The sequence below is a fragment of the Falco naumanni genome, chromosome 5 (genome assembly GCF_017639655.2).
Source record: "Falco naumanni isolate bFalNau1 chromosome 5, bFalNau1.pat, whole genome shotgun sequence".
Classification (NCBI taxonomy): Eukaryota; Metazoa; Chordata; class Aves; order Falconiformes; family Falconidae; genus Falco; species Falco naumanni.
This window is the reverse complement of record NC_054058.1, coordinates 66,126,604-66,148,718: the sequence shown is the minus strand read 5'-3', so window position 1 is coordinate 66,148,718 and position 22,115 is coordinate 66,126,604. Positions and strand designations below refer to the sequence as shown.

General features: G+C 42.6%; 1 protein-coding gene across 9 annotated transcripts in view; it reads right to left on the bottom strand.

The window, feature by feature from the left end:
• The window catches only part of CELF2 (CUGBP Elav-like family member 2), a 376,931-nt gene that overhangs the window by 226,215 nt on the left and 128,601 nt on the right, over positions 1-22,115 (bottom strand). The window contains exon 1 of one of the 9 annotated variants that reach the window (XM_040595112.1): positions 19,329-19,575. The exons of 7 other annotated variants lie outside the window; for them this stretch is intronic. In XM_040595112.1, coding sequence (XP_040451046.1) covers positions 19,329-19,402 — 74 coding nt within the window. In that variant the 5' untranslated portion in view covers positions 19,403-19,575. Of the gene's footprint in view, positions 1-19,328; positions 19,576-22,115 lie in introns of those variants that run through there. One more of the 9 variants, XM_040595114.1, reaches the window with a different exon arrangement.

The window sequence follows — 22,115 nt, the reverse complement described above, 5'->3', positions numbered from 1 at the left end:
TGGTCGCATATGGCTGTTACCTTCTGTACCGCTTTGCAAGGGAAAATTACGCGCAAGAATGCTTTAATCACCCATGCAGCATATTGCATGCTTATATTAATGATGCCTTTACACCTGCAACACAAAAACTGGAGGTGCAGAGAGGCTGAGAAATGCTGCAGCACCTCAAATCACAGTATCAACCCAACAACACTGATTTCTGAACAGACCAGTCACCAGCTCCTCAGAAAAACACTCTTCTGTTTCCTTCTTGGTGGCATCCGAAACTCATCCGAAAGGCTGCTACCCCTTCTGAATTCAAAGACCCATATTTGACATACTTTTGAAAAGGCGGGGGACAAAACCCCTAAACTCAAAACACAAATGACATTCCTCCCCCAGCATCTGCCAGTTTGTTTATCTGCCTGTGCTCGAGCTCCTTGGCAGAAGGTATCTGCACAATATGTGGCATGTATTTAATGCTATCACAAACCAAACCAAAATCCAAGTCTATTGAGAGGACAGAGGACCAGCAGACAGGGAATCAGGCATCTCCTGGCCTCTGCCAGTGCCATCCACTGAGTCTGGACACCTCTACTGTAATTCTTCCATTTCATTTTTCACCTTCCAACTGCTTTTTTCCCTGCTGTTTAGACTGTATGCTTTTTAAGACAGGAACTTGTGGGTCTTTGTAGTATACTTGGAGTGAAGAGACAAAGAAGCCCACAGGCATCATGTGGCTATCAGCATTCAAAAAAAAATTAACGGTCATTTCAGTGCCTCCCAATATTCCAGTCCACCTTCTCTAATTAAGAATAAGCATCAGAAAATTAAGAGAAAAAGAAAACTTCTGCTCTTGGTTGCTCTAAAGCAAACGCTGAAGCCAAAACCGAGCACACAAGGACCCTTCTGTAAGCTGCCCCTTCTTAGATTCTCTAAGTGACAGACACTGTTTAAGCTAGGAGAGAAAGCAGAGAGACTAGCACACCCCAGGAGCAAAAGATGCACAGGAACAGCTGAAATGTAGATGTTATTGGCAGGATTAGGTCTCATATATAGTCAGCTCCAAAGGAATAAATCTTCCACAAATGTAAATATTCTCTTGCAACACTATACATGTTCAACATCCACTGCTGTATATTAGTCATTCCCCACCTATTATAATGACACAGCGCAGTTAAGTAAACACCACTGCTGCATGAGAGAGGTCTGGTTTTCATACACGCAAATGAATTAAACTAGACATAAGCAGGTTATGAAATAATGAGAGAGTTGCCAAGAATCAAAGAAGAGATTGAATTTAACCATTATTAAAATGACAAAACTTGGGATCACCAACTGTAAACAATTTTCATCACCTAATTAAACAGCCCATTAGCATTTTCAAAAGAGATGGCTGGCAGTGGCCACTCAGAAAAACTGTTGACTTTGCAATGGTTTGTGCTCCGAGTTAATGGAGTTGGTTTCAAACAAGTACTTCCCCTATGCAGTTCCCTACAATCGCATCAAATACTTTGTGCAACGCTGTTTGCTCTGGAATGAAAACATGAGCCCGTATTGCCCAGCACGTGGGGCTGCAGCTTGCTGCCGTACGGCGCTAACCGCCCCAGGCACGGACAGAGCGGAGGGGAGAGCTGAAAGCAAGGCACTGCTTATAACGTGAGCAACCTTGCTGGATTGCAATTACTTAGTGTGCAGAGTAATTAAAAAAAAAAAAAAAAAAACACAACCAAAAACAAACAAAAAAAACCCCACCAACAAAAAAACCGCCAAACTAAAACAGGATGGGTGTAGGGGTAGGGGCTGAGCAAGGGAAGAAACAAGGAGCCACCGCTATATATCTAATTTTGTTTTCATTCTCACATTTAATTAAACCACGTACCTGGAGATAACAAAGCCAAACCTAATGCTCATGTTACAAAGATGCACTACAATAAAAAACGAAAATCCCTAGAGAAAAGTTGATTTCCATCAAGATTATGAGATTATGACATATGCCAAGACCCCACTGACAGGGCATTTTGCAGTTGTGAAGAACTATACCGTTCACAGTTTCTCAGAGGTCTCTAAGCACACACTGGCATCAGCTTCTAGTGAAGGGCTTGACAAAGACCCCCAAGTACACATGCAACCCCCATCACTTGCTGAAGCAATTTGCCATAGGAATCTCAAACATTATGATTCCCTTCTGTGCCACCACCCAAGCCAGGAAAGCTGAGCAGAGCAAGACCCGCCTGCAGCTTGAACAAGATATTGTAAAGGTTCCCCAGCTATCCATAGAAACAAAAAATTAAAGAGGGTGAAGATTTGTTCAACTATTCTAAATTATTGTGAGTTATTTTGAGTTATTGTTTAGAGCAGGCTCCTTTCTGTCTTTATCTCTCTTAAATAGAACTGTATCTGAAAATATATTTGTTTATGCAAATTGGACATCCTTCCCCTATTTGAATTAGCACCATAAGTACATTCTGTATCAGTGCAGACATACTCGATGTATTTAATGTCAACACTGCTAGCAACGATGGAGATTGGAAATATTGCTCTGCTTGTTGGCCATGGAATAAATTTGCCAAACAGAATCAGTGTAGCTCTAGAGTTTAAATTAATGCAAGCAACACTGTTATCAGTAGTCTTTAGCCTGCCACTCTTAGCTTCTAACAGAAACATTTAGGAATAGGAAGCATTACATCTGGCTACAGCTGCATATTACATGGTCCATTGAGACTTAGATGCTGATGGCTGAACTGAATAACAAACAGCTGGGTATAAATGCAAAGATCAGGGAATCATAAGAAAATGCTTGTATAGTATCTTTCAAGCCTCAAACACAATGATACTGTATTAGCGCTATTAGCATCACAGAATAAAATAGCCTGAGGATCGGCGTTCAACTTCTCAGCAGGGGGAAGAAGCAACTTTGAGGCAGGTAGTGGCAGACTCTTTTCTGACTACTGTAATATTTATATTCAAACAGTATATTTTATTAAAAAGTTGGTTGTGGAACTAACATCAATCCTGCCTGCAATGCCAGGCGAAAGTCAGCTTGCCTCAGGAGTTACTGGACATCCTCTCCATCCTTGGGAACATCTTGAAAATCTTCTGAAATTAATAAACGTGCTATTTTCAGTGCCACTGAAAATTTTAGACACAAAGATCTGAAGTGAGACAAGCTTGATTCAATACAGGAACCAGCCAATTTACTGAAAAGTATGTTTCACTCCTCCGTAGCACTAAAGGTTTCCAAGAAGGTAAACCAAATACCAGAGTACTGGTGTAGTCACAGTGATGGGTGTCCTCAACTGTCATTCAGGTGGTCACAAAAATACAAGCCGCTATGCAATCCTTGAAATTCAGCAGCTTCCACTGAATGAGGAGCTTATTTTGAAAGGAAAAGAACAAATGAGCATTATTCTATTAAATTTACTATATAGATCGTGCATTGTCAGGAGTGACACTAGACACAGCTCTCTGGCCTACAAAGCAAAAGTAAAGAAAACATCAAAAGACCTTTCTAAGGCAACTGAAGAACAAACAAAAAAAAAATCTGATGTGGCAGAAGGGAAGACCTAAAAATTGTCACTAATTGGCAGAAGGGAAGAAAAAATAGCTTGTAGTTCCTTTTATAAAAGGATTGCTTGTTCAGTAAGCTAATGTGAATGGTCTGGACCTGTAAAACCTAGAAATCCATGTTCCTGCCTGGTTTGAACTCTCCATGCCTACCCACCTGGACATCCTACAGTTCAAAGGACACTTTGTTTAACTCTTATCCATCTGCATCAGAACAGCAGAGAGGGGGATGCTTGGGGAAGGGGCTAAGTATGAAAGCTGGATGAATATATGAATATAATAAGAAAAATGAAAAGCAACTGTCCCTGTAGCTTTCTCTGTAGAGCATGTCTCTCCCTGCACTGAAGGTCGTCAAATCCATCGAACGTATCCATCTCAGGAAGACAGCCGCTCACACTTCTGAAGTAGCTTCAAGGCCAAGGAGATCTCTCCAAAGACATCCTGAAGGCCTGAGAAGACATAGTTTTGATTCACCAAACAAGACTGAACAGACTTGAGACTGCTTTTTGGATTCCAATGAAGAAATACATATTTAGGAGGATGGTGGAGACGATCTGCTGAGCAAATGTAACACTGGGTGGTGTTGCAAGTGGAGAAAGAAAATATATTTCTAGTCTGCCAGAGTTAACAGATAAAGAAAAAAGAAAGAAGAAATTATTCTTGAAAGGGAAAGTTAGCTATATAAACCACGCTCTAGCCTTTCAGCCTCAGGAGCTGACAGAAAGATACACGGTGACATGGCATGGAAGAACACCACATATAAGAAGCAAACAGAAACACAGAACATTTCATTTTGACAGAAATTAATCATAAAAAATAAAATCAAAGGTGGGTTATTTTCATTAGCTGGCATACTACTCCCCCCTCCCTCCCTTATCTGTCTGGGTCTCGATACCATTACACAGGAAACTCCTCCCATCACAATGCCAAGACCAAAGTGGGTTTAACTTCAGCAAAGAAAGTTGCTTCAGTTTCTCAACTGGAAACACAGCCTCTGCCAATGTTGAAGATAGCTCTGAGAATTCAGGAGCATTAAAGAGGCTAATGTACTTGAGCTTTGTTCTAATTACTTTTCTTAATAAGTTTTGCTGGACCACTAAGAATAGATGCTGTCCTGGGAACTCCAGCACTCAATCACCACAGTGTTCCTGTGCATAACTTGCAGCAATCAGGCAGCAGAACTTCGAAGCAGAATTACCAACTTGGGCAGCAACTGCATAAAGCACGTGGATTTAATTGCCCTTTTTGTTCACCTGACTGCAATATGAAGCTGCCCAGAGCCCCTTCCACAGAAAGCTAGATGGTCTTAAACAGATATGTAATAAGACTCATTTCATCCAAATTATTTTTAAAATTGTTTTTTAAAATAACTGTGAACCTCTGAAGACCATCCATATTACCACTTCCTTTAGATTAAGAAAAAAACCCAAAACACACTGAAAGGAAAGCAGTGGATACACAATAATTTTAGTCCAGACTATTCGTGCTTCTAGCAATAAATTCACTGACCTACATGCATGCAGTTATTAATTACTCATGGATGTACAGGCATTCACGATCATCCTTTATTTATTTATGAGCGTACACGTGATCATTCAACACCTCTACCCACACTCCTCAATGCAATAAATCACAGAACCAATAACTGCATATGCTTTTCTCATCAAATGTATTTGTCTCCCTTAGATCATCCCTACAGAGTAAAATTCCATTTTCAGAGAGGATTCAAATGCCCCACTTAGTGGGGGAAAATCCTACTCAAAACTAGAGCGCATGAAAGGAACACGAACAGATGGGTGTTATGAACAGGTGACTGACATACTACAATTCTATGAACTTCTATTCTAAAAAGTACTCTACAAAAGTTCAGGATTAGCTGTCTCCACCTAGAAGTTTTTGTCTAAGTTTCCAGTGCTTGTTTTACACAACCGGGAAGTCAGGGGTACCTATTTTCTCCTTCAGGTTCTTCGGCTACTGGAATGGAAGACGGTAACATTTTGATGTACGAAAGAGGTGCTTTACTTAGTTATACAGAGTTGGAGCTGCAGCACTAAAATTCCTTGGTGTCCAGGAGAACATCATAAAACCAGCATTTTCAGTACTATTGTTTTCCTCCTGAAAAACATGGCTGCTCCACAGCAGGGTGTGGTAGGAAGTTTCAACACCCCTGTTATGACAGATCTTTGATGTTACTGACAACTGTGAATAAAATCTCAAATCCAGGAAAATAATATTATAAATAAGCAGAGTAATTACTTCGACTTTATTTATACTGATCTCAATTACCAATTTTAGTCCAACTAGTTTCAATGGCAAACTATTGGAAATAACAGCACTAGCGTTGATCATCAAAAGGCCATCATTTTCAGCGAAAAATATTCTAACACGGGCTAACAGTGCTGGTTTCCTGTATCTGCAAGCTATGGTACTGGGCCTTATAGTTTGATTTTTATAAGCCTTATAATGAGGGTGGAGAGGATATACATTCCATTCTTCAGCTGCATTTTTGTTCCACAAAGACTGCAATTTTCAGTCTCTTGAAAATGTAATTATAGATAATGTTTGCATCAGTGGCAAGAACACAATGAGCACATGGGGCATGAAAACTCCACTCAAATCACATCCTTTTAGGTTATGAAGCTTGTCTCCTGCCAAGAGTGGAGGCATTTGAACAAGCTAATGTTCAATATGAAAAGGATTGTGGTTTATACTAACCCATACATACATTCTGCTTTTACTTGTCCCATTATTTGACTCTTTGCATGGGGAACCTACATAAATCAGAACAAAGAGTAATTGGATGTCCATAAAAAATTTAAAATGCAGTAACTAAAAAGGTGTATCAGTACACCTTGTTCAAATGACTTGTGCATTTTGGAGTTCCAGAAGTAAACCAAGATCAAACCAAAAAGATGGCAAGTGAAAAGGTATCAATGTTGCAAGAGGGGAAGACACTTCGAGACAAATTAACCAGGTTCAGGTTAGAAGTGAGACTGAAGACTCTTTAAAACTAACATTATTAGGAATTTCAGGAACAGAAATTAAGCCTTTGCTTTGATCAGAAGACCCACCCAGAATAAATGATTTTAGGGTAAAATGAAATGGATGTATCTGACAATAAAAACGAAATCCATATCAGAGTAGTTCTGGTTCATCGAAGTTAAACATATCCTAAGTAAAAGTGATTTGTGCTGCTATATTCAGTGTAACTACTTGTCTGCTTCAGTAGTAAACCAGAATCAGCTTAAGGCACAAATGATCTTGATGCTGCTTGGGTGCTACTTTCAACATATCCATCCCTTAGAGTGCCCTGAGCTCCTTGACTAAGAAAATTAACCTGCTTTCTAAACAAAACAGCGTTTCACACACAGGAAGAGGAGAATGCGTATTTGCCCATCAGAACAAAGAACCTGCACAGTATCCCAGAATCTCACAGGCAATAGGTGTGAGGGCTAGGCAGACACAAAGCCTGATGTCACAAAGTATTCCCCGACCAGCATGAAGAAATGAAAACAGAGGGTGGCCGGCAGGACAAGAATCTCATCTCACTGAAGTCCAGAATTTAACTGCAAGTCTTTTGATGCCATTAAACTTCCTGCCATAACAGTTCAAGGTGACGTTTGTTTTTTTTTTTTAAAGGAAAACAACAAAATAAGAGAATAAATGAATGCCTTAAAATGCTGAAAGTAAATCAGGATAACCCCAAAATATAGTTATCGACCATAACTTTCTCTCAGTTTCATAGAGCGTTGTGATTCCTAGCACTAGAAGCCAGCACTTGCACTAATTGGGAGTCCTAGCATGCAGCTACCAAAATGCTTGTCTTACAGCAACCCGGGGGGAGAAGCACACAGTTGTATTTCGTAAGCAAAGAGGAGAATGAGACTTAAGCTCTTGTCACACTGAATATGTCCAATCAACATAAATTCATTGTCTTTATTTGTTCATGGTGCGTTTGGATCACAGATACAGAGTGCTTTGAAATCAAAGGGAGTCTGCCCATCGACTCAACAAGCCTTGGATTCAGTCCTTCATTTATTCACAAAAACCAGTCATTCTGGAAACTGAATCTCTGAGCTGATTCTAAGCCAGTCATGTTAGCTGAGTTTCACCACCAATTTCACCATATATAAAGTCAAGTACTTAAAGAAAGGGCCATGGTATACTGAAGCCTGTATACGTCATCCTGCTACATCATCTAACTTGCAGCTGCATATGTTTACTGTATAGGAGAATACCATTCCCCTGAATGACAGAAGTCTCATCTAAACACCTCAACACTGAAGCAACTGCTCACACACAAAGTCTGTCAAAGATATAATTTGGGAAAATCACTTAAAACCTCATTAAATTAAAGTTCTACTGAGTTCAACAAGGTCTTCTGTCAATGCTCAATATTCCTGGCTGAAACTCCCAGCTTATCACATGGAATTAACAGATGCCCTTGAGAAAGGCATATTACGTAGATCCACAGTGATTTGCACTGGGTAAGTAGGGCAACTTATGGTTGTGGGGAAGGGAAAAAAAAACCCACAACAACCCACCACATGATAATATTGTATATGGTTCAAAACTATTGTATGAGACTGTTCAAAGAACAGAGCTGAGAGAACCTAATAAAATATCCACTACAGAAATGCAGTGAAACCTACAATATTTTGTCAAGCAACATTTTTATTAGACAAGAGATCCCCAGAAGACCTAGAAAATCATAGGCAGGGCTGGTAAATCCAATATGCTGGGTCAGCAAGCACAGCCCAAAAAGGATGGTCATACTTCCAGGGACTTTCAAAACATGAGCCATTAGCTGCATAGTAAGAATACAAAATCATTAAGCAGTTCAGATCTAAATTCTAGGTGGTTCTCCAAGTTCAATAGGTTTCTCTTACCTATCTTATCAAAGGAGGAAGAAAATAAAGTACATGTTTTTCAGATATTTACAGGAACTTCTTCCAGCAGAGAGGCTGGGTAAGAATCACAAGGTGTTTGTTTGAATATTGAATGGATGATGATAATGGACAGCAAAGCAGGGCAGTTCTTACCTTGCGAGGTCGGAAAGGGGAGAAGGCTTCTTGCAGGCAGGCAACTTGGAGCAGAGTGTGCTGAAGGCTCCCAGCATTTTAAACAGATATAAGCAGGGCAAATTGCATATGTCAAGGACAGAGAAAAATATGACATAAAGCGGTAAAAAACTGGAAAAAGTGTTTTTGCTATGTTGATGGATTTTTAAAGTGCTAGATGCTAAGCTTCTACACTGATTAAAAAAAAAAAAAAAAAGAAAAAAAAGAAAAAAGAAAGGTTTTCCAGCTAGATCTATGAGGGTTTTCATTATTTATAGCATATCATAGGACTGGATAAAAGGGCTTTGTTTCCTGGTTCTTAGCAACGTGATTATTTGCTGTTAAGTATTTACAGATCTAATATTATTATTTTTTTTCCCAAAGAGTTTTGAGGAAGGAGAAGGAAGTTAATTTATTTTGTTCTAAGTTTCCTTGAAGCCTTCCAGGTTCACATACAGAAATTACCAGCAGCAATTCTGCGTTTTCTGGGATTTGAGGCTTTGCTGAGCTTAAAAATAAAATCCCCATCCCTGTTAACACAAATGATGCCCCACTTTTTAAATATAACATTAATTTTAAATTATTATTTTCGTTGCTAAGTAATCTTGAATTTGCATCTTTTATGAAGGTCTACCTAAATACATACCCCTATTTCTCCCCCCATTTTCTTGTGCACACCTCCATTCCACAACATTCACTTTCCCCAGGGGTCTGGCACCTCTCACCTCCAAATCCACCCTCTATCTGCGGTTTCAAACCAAGCAGTAAAACCAGATACCTGGTTTTACTGGAGTCAGCAGCAGTCCTCTCCATTTCCTTTCCCACTTGAGTTGAAATGGAGAGCCTAGGGAAGCTCAGAGACCTTGAAATCCTCTGAAGGCCAGCAAAGTAAAGAAGTCTAAGTATTCCCTGATGTGGAGGTGAGGACAGAGGGAGCAAAGAGGCACAGAAATAGCCAAAAAGTCTCTAGCTCCCGCAGAGCTTCCAGGTAGCAATACGGGCATCTCAGCAAGCTGAAAATTGTTCCATTCTGAATCCTGGAGTGTATCTCTTGCTACGAGCAGCTTGCTGTTCCTCAACAAAGACAACGATGCCGCTGCAGGACCTTTTCCCAAATCTGATAAACTGTACACACAGGGAGAAGAAGAAATCACCTAAAGGAGCCTGGAATAACAATTTGAAAACACAGGGACCAGACTGTTGAACACTGCCTGGGCCAAAGAGCCTTGTAAGCAATATTTTGTGCTGGAAAAAAAGATCTCACTCCTCTATGACCTACTGCATGTTCGTTCCAAAGGAAGGGTTTGCACAGTACATTGGTGAGTTGCTTCTGTCTTACTTTACGATGACAGCTCAGAATCCTACACCAACATCTATAGAGCCACGTAGTAACAGGGATTGCAGAAAAAAAGTTCCAAAATACACAGAGTCTGCCCCTATGCCATTATGCTCTACAATAGGTAATACAGCATACAAAGCATCATTCCATTCCGGTGAAGTACCCCTGGAACAGCACAGACATAAGCACGGTAAGAAGATACTAAAAGTCTAAGGTTTTCCCATTCTACACAGCCTTGTCTTGAAGATAAACAAACATGGTCTAGCAAGTGATATACTGCGCTACGCTTAAGCAATAATGAAATCAGACAAACACAATTGTTTTAAAAATCTGTAATACAGTGTTGGACTTCCTTTGACTATATCTGAGCACTGTTATGAAGCTGCTGCATTTATTCTTTTCTCCACAGACAGCAAACCAACTTAAAAGGAGAAGCTGTACTCTGTCTTCTGCAGCCAAATGATAAAGATGTATGTCAGTGAAAGCTGAGAGCCCTCAGGCATCAAGATGAATCCTCCTCTCTGGCAAAAGGGAAAAGGTTTGTCAAGAACAAAAGCAACCCTCTGCCCCAACCTGAGATGTGTGAACATCCCTCAAAAGAATACCTGCCCAATTAAAACCTGACTTATCTTCCACCCCATCATCAAACGGCAACCTGCTCTGCTAGCAAGGTAGAACAGTATCTGCAAAGTTAGTTGGCTCATGTTTCCATGTTGAAGTTCACTCCAAAGTCAGCGATGGGAAAAAGACTGCAAAATCCATTTATACTATTGCGATGCATGGTTCAGAGCCGGACAGCCTGGCATGGGATGCAAAGCCCGGCATTATGCATTCCTCGTTCAAGCCAAGCTCCAGTAAACCCATTGGAAGTTTGGCTTGAACACAGACTGCGGGCTATAGTTGGTAATAAAAATCAGATAATAGTGCTTTACGTGTCCAGAGAGGTTCTCTTTTTCTAGGAATTGCTTCACTTGTCATCTATTTTTCCACATCCTACAAAATTAAATGCTAATTGTATTTCTTCCTCTTCCCCCGGTCCCCTCCCACTCAATACTGGTCTCCAGAAGGAGCTGGCAACTCTGAACCTGCCAGAGAAAGCCAGTGCTCACCTTGCAATCCTAAAATTTCAGTGCTTCAAGGAAGAAGTTATGTTACATGGGTCAGTTTAGGACAAGGGGAATGACTTTTGCAATTTTTTTTTCCCTGCAGAGATCATCTCGAGCTGTGGCTCTCCCTTAAGTAGGCATTTCTGGTTTGGGGGTAAAATCTCTGAAAAAAATACCAGTCAGGGTATTTTCAAGAATCAATTTTAAAGGCTAAACCTAAAGGAATAGTCACTGTCATTTCCTGAACTTTTTTCTGCCTCTGTCTCTGTTTTTTTGGACAGCAGGAGGTAACAGTAGTTTGGATAGAGGAGTTAAAGCATGAAAAAGAGGGTTTCTAAGCAATAAGATCTCAGAAGAAGAAATCAAGCTGAATAAAAAAAAAAAAAGAAAGCTCATTTACTGACTAAAGAAATTATCAACTTTTCTATCTGTTTATAAAGCAACATTGCAGATAAGTGATAGACCATTTTTTTCCTCTGAAAGACAAGGGGATCAAGTTTACTGAAATGCATGGTGAAATCAAGCCAAAACACGGCCATCTAATCTGCGATTTCTACAGCTTTTTGTATGAAAACCAGGTACTGAATAGGGTTTTCTTGAAGTGATAGCCACTGAGCATGCAGCATGTTTGATATTTCAGAGTCCTACTGCTTGTTCTACAATCCACCTGTGGTAAAACAGAAAGGGGGGGGGGGGGGGGGGGGGGGGAAGTGTTTATTGATAAAGGGCATAACTAGACATCTCTCTCACTAGCAACAACTTGCAGGTGAAGGCTGATAGGTCCAAGCAATTGAATGAGACAGAGGAACAAAAAAGAAATTAAAGAGAAGAAGGGAATAGATCTCTTGATTTTGTTGGGTTTCTAACAGTCATTTTCTGCCAGAAGTTACTAACTTTCAACTGCCTGGGTCTGTTTCAGGAAGATGAAGTGCACTTATCTCACACTAGGGCTGGCACCACCAGTGCAACCGGACCCAGTGCCACTGAGGTCTGGAGTCAATGACACAACAAACAGTGGGTCAAGCAAGCTCTGAATATATATAAATATATATGATTATTTTTTTTTCATCTCTGAGCCATTTGGTGATGCAAAGCCATTGGGAAGAAAGGCATGGGAAGAGCGCATGCATATTAAACAAGACGACAGCATCATGCCTTTGGATTAAGAAGGTGAAGGGACCTTCATTATTTTTCAGGGTTATGAAATAAAAAATAGCTTGTCAGCTGTGATTTGCAATCAGATTGGAACTGCTTCAAAGGATAAAGGATGTAGGAACAGAATACAAGAAAAAACACAGTATAGTCTGGGAGAGAAAGGGTCGTAGTTGGTTCAAAAGGAACTGCCTCTCCTCCCATCATGGAGATATCCAGCTACGTACACCAGCTAAAGGGTATGTGTACCTGGGCATCTCTCTCTCATCCATACAGCAACTCCGCTGCTGTCTAGGGGTCAGTATGTCTGAGTGGAAAGAAACTGAAAAAGTTCATTAGTGTTGCAATGAATTACCAACACTGCTAGGATGAAAGTCAGCATTTGGCCCTTCTGTCAGAAGTATATTTTCTTTATGATGCTAACCTGCACAGAAAAAGTAAATAATAATAATAATAATAATAATAAAATCAGTAGATGACTAATGCCATTTTCATGAAAAATGAATGGCTGCATCTCAGAAATAATTGTGGTTGTAAAGTTTACAACCCCTGAGTAAGATCCGTGGAATGGTTTAAGAAATTAACAGGGATGTGAAAATCATAAAACAAAACACTCAGGTTGTTGCTGCTGCCCTCCTGACAAACCTGAAGTGGCTCAAGTTGCACAGGCTGATTGGGAAAGAGAGGACATGGACTCCCTGCATGCTCCTTCGAAGAGGATGAGGATATCCCCAGTGGCAGCGGGGAGTACGGTGAGCTGGGCACAGCTGGACACGATTTCCTCCTTCCAGAGTAACCTGGGCACAGCTGGACACTTATCTTCTTCCAGACTAAACTGGGCAGAACTGGACACAATCCCGTCCCTGCCAGCCCAACCGAAGGCAGCAGGGCTGGGGCACGCACAAGCACAGTGTTTAAGCCTCTCCCCAGCCCTAAGCCACGATTCCTTCCCTCAGATGGGACAATATGCTGCTCGGTTGTAGTGACACATCAACTCACAAAATAACACTCAGAAAGCTGACACGTGGTCTTTCCCACTGCTTTTGTGCTGATGTTTCTTTTGGAGCATTGCTTTTGAACTTGGCTTGAAGTATTGTCACCATCGGATAGGCGAAGGCAGCCAGGCAAGAGCGAAGCTGTCCCAGGGCACAGACCAGACTCAAGATACTCTGTCTTCTTCAGCTGAGTTGTAAGAGGCAAGTACACATAGCTGTGCTCTTCAATTTTTTGTGTTTGTGTAAATCCAAAGGATAAAAAAAAAAATCACAAAAATCACCAAACAGGCACTATCTGTACAGTAAGCAACTCCTTTGTGAATTGGCTCATTTAGGCATTCATTTAAATGGATTAATTAAGATTTAACACAAAACAGAAGCTGCTTTCAGATGTCATTTTGAAGGCCAGATGATCTCCTCTTTATTAATATTAAAATTTTAAACTATTGTCAGCTGATTTTTCAAGGATCAAGCTGTGAGTAAAGAGACTACACTGCCGAAGTGTGTCCTATTTACGTAACACAGTCTCAATGAAAATGAGAGATCGATTATAAATCTGTGATACAGAGGATGGCTAAACTGCTCAACTAAAGCTCAAGGTGTTTATCTGGATGATAGGAGGGAATTTGTAGCTTCAGCACCTGCCATTCAACTTTTCTATTTAACACCATATGGAAGAACACCACAGTATTTAAGGCAACACAGTTCTGAAAACCTTTACGAGAAAGCCAGCAGCTTACTGCAAATGAAAAATGAAATCCTGGAGGGAACACAAACGCTTCTCTTCCTTTCCATAGGTACGCAGAATGCGGGAACACGGGGGAAAGCAATTAAAGTATGATGATTCTAAAGGGGAATAATTATTTCACAATTACTTGAGAACATTACATTTATTGCTCTAATTAGCTTTTATTTTCCAAACAGGCATTTTGTTCCTGCATTTCTCTTGCACCTATGAAGGCTTTTCCTGTTTTCCCACTTCTTTGCTAAAGAAAGCTCAGCCTCACTCCCTACGTGTATTTTCTATGTTGTGACTTAAGCCTCTGGTTAACCTTGCCCTGCCACCAGTTTGTTTTAATCAAAGGAAATCATGTCAGAAGATGCAATATACTTTGCAATTATATGAACACACAAGAAATAATCCGCTATGGGAAACACAGTTTGTAGAAATGAAGGGGGTGGGGTCACATCTCCACTTCAGAAGGAAAGAGGGTTTTATATGCTTAAAGTATAAAATTATTATTTTTCTCTAGAGGCTTGTCTTGCCAAAGTATATTCCTTGCATTCCAGGAGCTTTTAGAAACTAAAAGATTTTGTACACCTTTCCCCTGTATCAGTTGGGTCAAATATTTTTATATTAATCTATGAATTAATTATGAAATTTGAATAGTCCAAATGCTCATCAGATATCAAACATCTTAAAATGGCAATGAAATATTTAGAGTTATCAAAGTTTTTAAAGCAATCATAACTGATGATTAAGTTGGATGATGAATACATGTGGGGGAGGCTTAAAAACTTCTGAGATCATATCATAGGAAGTGGAAGATATATTTAAACATTAATATGCTGAGAGTTACCGTGGGTTAACCACTGAATGGTGTTTTAGGAGCTACTAGAAAAGATGATGGGGAGAAGGACATCACGAGATCGTAATTACTTGATCGACACCCAAAGATTTCTTTTCATTTCTGAAGCGCCTTGTCAACAGCCAAGAACTTCTTCTATTGCTTTGCTTTCCCTGGGTAGTGGCCCAAGGAATCTGCCATGCAGGTAACTTAAGTAACAAGCAACCATACTTAAAATAAAGCTTTTACTGAATCAAAGTTGGAATAAAACGCTAGTGTAAGGATGAGGCTATGGACTTAAAAAACAGCGGATACCCAGTATCCATTTTCAGTTATTAATTCATGGTTTCATATCCTACATAAATTAAAAAAAACCAGATAGTTAAAAAATTATTTTTGACAGTGTCTTGAGTTTTTCCTGCGGTGAAGTTTAGGAAAAAAAAATATATATATTATCAGCTCCAGTTTCTGCTGGGAAAAGTCCTATTTTGCATGTTTAGTGCAGAATGGGAAGATTGGGGTTTTTAAAGTGCATGAATGCCCCATGAACAACAACATCCCTTATTTCTTACACAACATACACTAACAAACAGTACTGAAAATTGGTCTTCACTGCCTTTTTAATCAGCATATTGCACATATATCTGATTTTCACTTATCTTGGATTAAAAAAGGCAATAATTCAAAGGCCAAATACTTCTACGCATAATTGCCATGCAACCCATGCAGTTGCATGTGCACTGCTTTAGGCACCATGTATTTTATTGGCATTATACAGCTATCAAAAACTGAAGTCAGATTTGAGTTTGTTTCGGTAGTAACAAAGTCTTACTCATTTATATTAAAGGTAATCCCAGGCAGTGGAATGTGTAATATGGAATGGAAAAACCTTCGGCGATATTGCAGAAATCAACGTGAGGGGTTACAACGATGAGTATTTAATCCTCAAAGCAACCACTTTACAACCACCCAGTTGGCATGTACATGTAAGTCAGTGAAATTACTAAGCAAATTATATTGAACTCACATTTTATAACCCCACTTAGTAACCATTAACCCTCTCCTACCCTGTCCATACACACACACACACACTTCCACCTGTATCTTTTCTTCAGAACTGCTTCTTCCACACAGTTAACACACACAGGCTACATGTAACATCAGGCAAACAATTTCTGATCTTTTAAAACACTAACCAAGCAGTCTCGCTGCAAGCATTTACGATGGCTAGAGTGTCCAACTTGCCAACTGCCAACAAGTTCATGCATCTTTATGCTTCATAGTACCTAGTTTTCAATGCCATTTCATTAATTTTTTATTAGTAAAACTGCCATTCAGTGACTAACCAGGTACACCCATGCCATGCATACCGTTTAATTATACTGAATACTTATGCTCAAAGTAGCTGATGTTCTATTTTACCTGTATTTAGCTAGATAATAACAGCAGCAAAATTTGGAAGTAAGCCACATGTAAGAGCAAGTCACAGTCTCACAGAGGTAAAAGCGTTTGAACTTTGACAGTTATCAAGCTGCCAGTTAACATTCACAATAGGTATGCACTGGATGTTATTCCTTGAAACTTCTCCTCTGTTGCTTGTCGAAAGAATGGATGATTCTGAAAATAATTCACTTTACAAAGAATTTTTAAATGTGTAAAGAATGGGAAGTGTAAGTGATACCGTTTGGTACTAATTTCCTAAAACATCTTACATGCCACCGGCATTAAAAAAAAAAAAAAAAAAAAAAAAAAACACAAAATCAACAAAAAATAGTTCTGCAAATTTTCACTGTGGAAGAGTTTTACATATAACTTGCTAATTGCCTCACTCTAAAATAGGAAATTCCTTTCTGCTAAAGACTGAACTAAGCTATACTCAATGGCTAGACCAGATGGTGAGGTTAAAAGTTTTGTGCAGCACTGTAACTTGGAGCGTGCTCTCCAACGTGCTGTGCCACCCTGCTGAACGCTGCTGGCATCTCGCTGCACGTCTGGGGTGGGCCAGCGAAAGGGTAAGGTGCATACGTGCCTATGACCCCTTACGCATAATCAAACTGCATTCTCATCAGCACTGATTAGTCCAGAGAGTTGGGGACTCGCAAATAAATGCATGTCACCACTTGGCTAGAGGGACAAAATAAAGATGTTTTTAAATAGCAAATTACAGAGTTTTAGAAAAGCAGAGTAGCAAAGCTTCCACAGACAGCATTTAGTTTCAAGATTTTCAAGATGTTTTGTATTTTTTTTAGGAATAGAAGCTCCCTTAGCTAATAGCAATTTAGCCTTGATACCCATTTGTATGCATGACACGTGATCCCTTGAAATCATACATCTTCACAGTTACTTAGACCAACAGCAAAGCAAAGCTTGGTTAATACAAGGAAGCACATCACAACACAACCACCGCCAATGCAGGAGGTAAACTTCTTTTTCTTCAAGAGATGACAAAGTCCCCCCTAAAACATATGAGGAACTCGCACTGAACCCTATAAGGATGTGGGTATTTAACAATTCCATTATTAAACCTCTGTATTTAGAGATCCACTTAGAAGCTGACATCTCTCTAAAGGAATTTGTGTTTCTTTGGACACACATTAAGGTCTGCATCTGATGAACACTGACTGCGTTTCAAGCTGTGTTAAAATATACTCCGAGTGCTTCCCAGCGAAAAGGAGCGTAAGGATAGCAATGCAGCAGCAAGAGTTTGGCATGGTACTCCCCCCTCGAGGGGCAAGTTGGAGATAAAGTTATATAAGTCTAAGTGACAACAGGGCATCATCAGCCGCGGTTAATAGTGCCTTTGAGCTTGGAGATGTTTGTTAGCAGTATCTTTTCTGACTGCCTGGAAGGACAGAAGGTAGAAAGTCTAATCAAAGCTGAGGCGATGAAAACAAGGGGAGGCTCGGCTGTGGCAGGTCCCTACACAGGGCTGCAAAGCAAGCGGCATCAGTGATCAGCTGCAACTTTGTGCCCTAAGAGCCAAACCTACGCTGGTTTTATGCAAAAGGGGAGAAATACAACACGTTTTCCAAAACTGACCAATGCCAATAAAAACAGGGATCTTACAACGGGAGGAACAAAACACAGCAGCGAAGGTGTTTGAATTTAAGATCGCAAAACAGAGACAAAGGGGAAGCATTTACGCAAGCACTTTGCTGTCCTTCAAGGACTGTAAAAATAGCGTAAGTCATCTGCACCAAGCAGCTTCTCCCCCTGCCTCTTTCCCCTTTTCCACACACTTACTAAACCCCAGCTGCCTGAACAACTGGCCACTACGGAACATCTCCATGCAGAACACCGCTGGTGCAAGGGAAAGCACTCCACCTTGGGAGAAAGTTTGGTTGCCAGTAGAGAAGGTAATAAAAGTCTGAATAGTCTTAGATGGGAGCACAGTATGCTACCTGGTTGTGCAAATCGCCACTGACAGTCTCTGCAGCACACACGGGTTTATTTACACTTGGAAGTTAAGCGCTGCCTCAACCAGAACAGCTCCGGCACAGAGTCAATGCCAAAGCCTCTCGCTTCATTCTAATGTAACTCAAACCACATTTGTCATCCTGATGAAAGAAGAAAAAGCAACCAAATAGAAGACATTTGGGGTACTGTAAAAACGCCGCACAGTCCTCAGCCCTCGTATCTTTCAGCGAGTGACTATTTCCTCCTTCCCAGCTTTTTTATTTTTTTTGTATAAGGCTTAGGTTACCTGAAAATCCCTGTCAACTGGCAATGCCCAGGAGGATGATAATAGAAACTTTCCGATCAAGATTAATGGAGCAGAGACGGGCTAGGGGGAATACTTCTCTTTCTGAAATTCCAGCATTCAGTGCCTTCCGATAAATCCCATCCCCAGTCCAACCGCATGTAAACCAACCATCCTCACCCTAATTAACACTCTCCGTACCAGGCAGCTGTCGGGTACAGGATAAAAAATAAAAATAATAATAAATAAATTAAAAAAAAAAAAAAAAGCCTTGTGTTCTGCCTGGTCTGACTCCCGGTGGCTGTTCAGTATTTGGTTTGGCCGCGGGGACCGGCGGCGCGTTGCGAGGGTTTAGCGCTGCGGGCCGGGGGCCGGGGCAGTGCGGGGGGCATTCCCGCAGGGCAGGGGCCAGGAGCGGCGCCCGCCGCTCTGCGCGACCGCGCTGCGTTTCTCCACGTTGCATCAGCAGCGCATATCCCCCACCCCAGCCCCCCCCCCCCCACCCCCCCCCTCCGCTCACCCTGCCGCCCCCCGCCCGCCTTCCCCGGGCCGCCGCCGTGCCAAGCGCCCAGCTGCCGCCGCTTAGGGGAAAGGAGCCGGGGGGGGGGGGGGGGAGGGGGGAAGGGCACATACAGCACGGAGACCACCAAGTGACTTGGGAAGGGGCGGGGGACACAGAGAGACAGCACAGCGACACCCCCTTCCCCTCCCGCGGAGGGGCGGACGGTGCGGGAGGGACCCGGCCGAAGCCCCGGCTCGGTGCCGGAGGAGGAGGGGGGGGACCCGGCGTCGGTGCGCGGGAAGGGGAGAGGGGAGGGAGGAGCTGAGGGGGGGACCCGGCGGCAGCCCCGCCGCCACTTACATTCTGTCAGAGACCAGCAAGCGGCCGTCGACCATCATCTCCGGAAGGAAATCCAGCTTGAACGAAGAAGTCATGCTGGGCTCCGGGCGCGCCGCGGCGGGCTGGAGGGAGGATGCGGCGGGGCTCGGCGGATCCCACAACTGCGCCGGGCGGCGGAGAGGCAGGCACAGGTGCGGAGGCCTCCCCGCGGCAGCCGCCAGCCCCGGCAGTTGTCACATTTCTCTCCCCCTCTCGGTTTTTTTTCCGCCAATCCCCTCCGAAATCGACTGCTGAGGCAACTGTCGGTGGAGCGCCAGGTGCTGAGCGGGGAGGCGGAGCCATCTCCCCGCTGCGGCTCCCCGTTAACCCCTGCGCCCCCGGCGGGCCCGCCGCCCCGGGGAGAGGCCTAGCGCCGGGGCCACACACCGCCCGGGGCTCCCCGCGGCGGGGGGGGGCGCCAGCCGCCTCGCCCATGGGGCCAAACTTTGAGAGCGGGTGGGGAGGGGGAGAAGCCGCCCGAGCCCCCGTGCCTGCCTGGCGCCTCGGCAGCTGCCCCCGCGAGTGGGCACCGCCGGCGCTACGGGCCGGGAGCCCCCAGCCCCCCCGCGGGTGGGCACCGCCGGCGTTACGGGCCGGGAGCCCCCAGCACCCCACACACACACACACACCCCGCGGAGCCAGCAGCCGGCGGAAAACCCGCTGCTGAAATGCCTACGCGTACGCGCGCGTGGTTTGCACAGAGCCCAGTTCCTCCCAACACGGGAGGAAGGCGCGGTCCGGCGCTGCCAAACTGGGAGCAACTGGGAACACTTGGGCAGGTCGCTCAGCGTGGACTGCTTCTACCCTGATTCCTGCCATTCAGACCTTGGCACCCGTTAAGCGCTCAAAGTGATGTGACTGCCTGGCGGCAAACTGGGAGTAACTGGCCTCGCTGATCCAGACCCGTGAGTAACGGCGGCAGATCCTCCCCCCGGCCCGTAACCCGCTCCCAGCCCCGCCGCGCTCCGAGCCGGCCCCGCCACCGCGCTCCGCTGGCACTGCCGGGACGCGCATCACATCCCAGACATCCAAATAGCTGGAGCCACCACCCCCCCCCACGCTACCGCCCCCGGAAAATCTGTATGAATTGTCCTTTGCGTCTCCCAAACCTACTTGCTTCAACACAAAGAGGCTCCGGGCGAAAGAATATTAACATATTTACGAAGATTACTGGGTGATCTGAGCAGTCTAGACAAAACGTTTCTCGGCTTTGTGTGTGCTTCTCCTTCGCAATCTCTCTCCAGGTTTTATCATTTGATTCGTTCTGGGTAAGCAACACTTGCTAAAAGTAACCCATGCAAATTAAAAGCTGCTACACTTCAACTTTTCAAAGAGTATTCTAAAATAAAATTACATTGACCCAGACGCGTGCTATCAGTAAGACCAAGTTCTATTTAGGTTTTGACCAACATTGATTTGATAATAGAAATACAGACCAGGCAAATTATCAGAGTCCAGTTTATTGCACTGAGAGACTTTTCCATTTTAAACAGTGCAAAGGAAGAAAAACCCCTCAGGCTGCTAAATTTTTTGCCTACTTTGCAAGTCTAAAGGAAGAAAAGGTTCAGTTGGCCCTCAGCGTAATCCCCATAGGACAGCTGCAATCCCGAACAGTCATCTATAGTGTTATTAATCTGCTCCATCCTATACATTTGCATACTGTCCTCATCACCATGGCACCTAAACATCTACATAGAAAGGCACAAAGGAATGCTGTGGCTCCCCTTTCCTAAAGTAATGGTGATTCCTCTACATCTCCCATCCGTCGCAGCCCAGGACCATACAGCAGATCAAAAAAATAAGTGCAAAGTCGAAATAAAAGGAGAAACCAGCACAACTTTCTCCAGCTGGATGCAGCCACCTGGGTTTTGATCTGGGGCCTCCATGGTGGTTAATCCAGCCCAGAGCAGAGTTGGATTAATTTTCAATTTCAAAATCTTGCCACTGCAAAGGGGCAGGTTTTAGCTCAGAAGGCATACAGGCAGCTCAGGGAGGATGAAGATACACTTTAAGTACGAAGTCTCCACCCCCACTTCACCCTATGCGGCTGCATCTGTACCTCTTCATCATCATCTTTTTCTTTTCTTTTCTTTTTCTTTTTTTTTTTTTTTTTTTTTGGTACATGCTAAATCTAACGGACTTCAGCCTCACCAGCCTGTCGCTTTTAAGGACCACAGCCCCACTGCTGCTGACTGCAAAGCAAATCCACACTTTGCACAGGATGCTAAGGGGGAGGATCATAAAAAAATTTTGCTTAAAATCTGTGTATGGAAGAGTGAGATCTTGATAAATTTGCCCCATTTCACAAGGTGTAAGTGCTTAAAAATGCTTCATTAAAACGTATGTTCTTTTGAAATATTTATTTTCCTTTTAATTACATGTGAATTAGCTGGAAGAAGCTGTAGGGAAGCCCTCTTACTGACTTAAGCCTTCTCAGCAGTTTGTTAAATTCTAGCCTCAAATCCCTTGAGGGAATAGTGGATTCAAAGCAGCTTTTAATCATACTATAAGGAGGGTGAAGTAGTATGTAAGTAGGTCATAGAGAAAGCATTACAAGTGCATAGGTTATTGCTTTATTTAACAACTACAGTGTAACACACTTTTCAAAGCACATTTGCTTTTGCCATTTAAAAGTTAGAAGCAGGAACAGGGTCAAATGCAAAAAGAAACCCTCTCTATAAAAGATACTGAGATACGACTCAAGGAGAGCTTACAGGGAGAAACTGCCATCAGATAATTTGGTTCTGAAACGTAAATTATGTAGTGTCC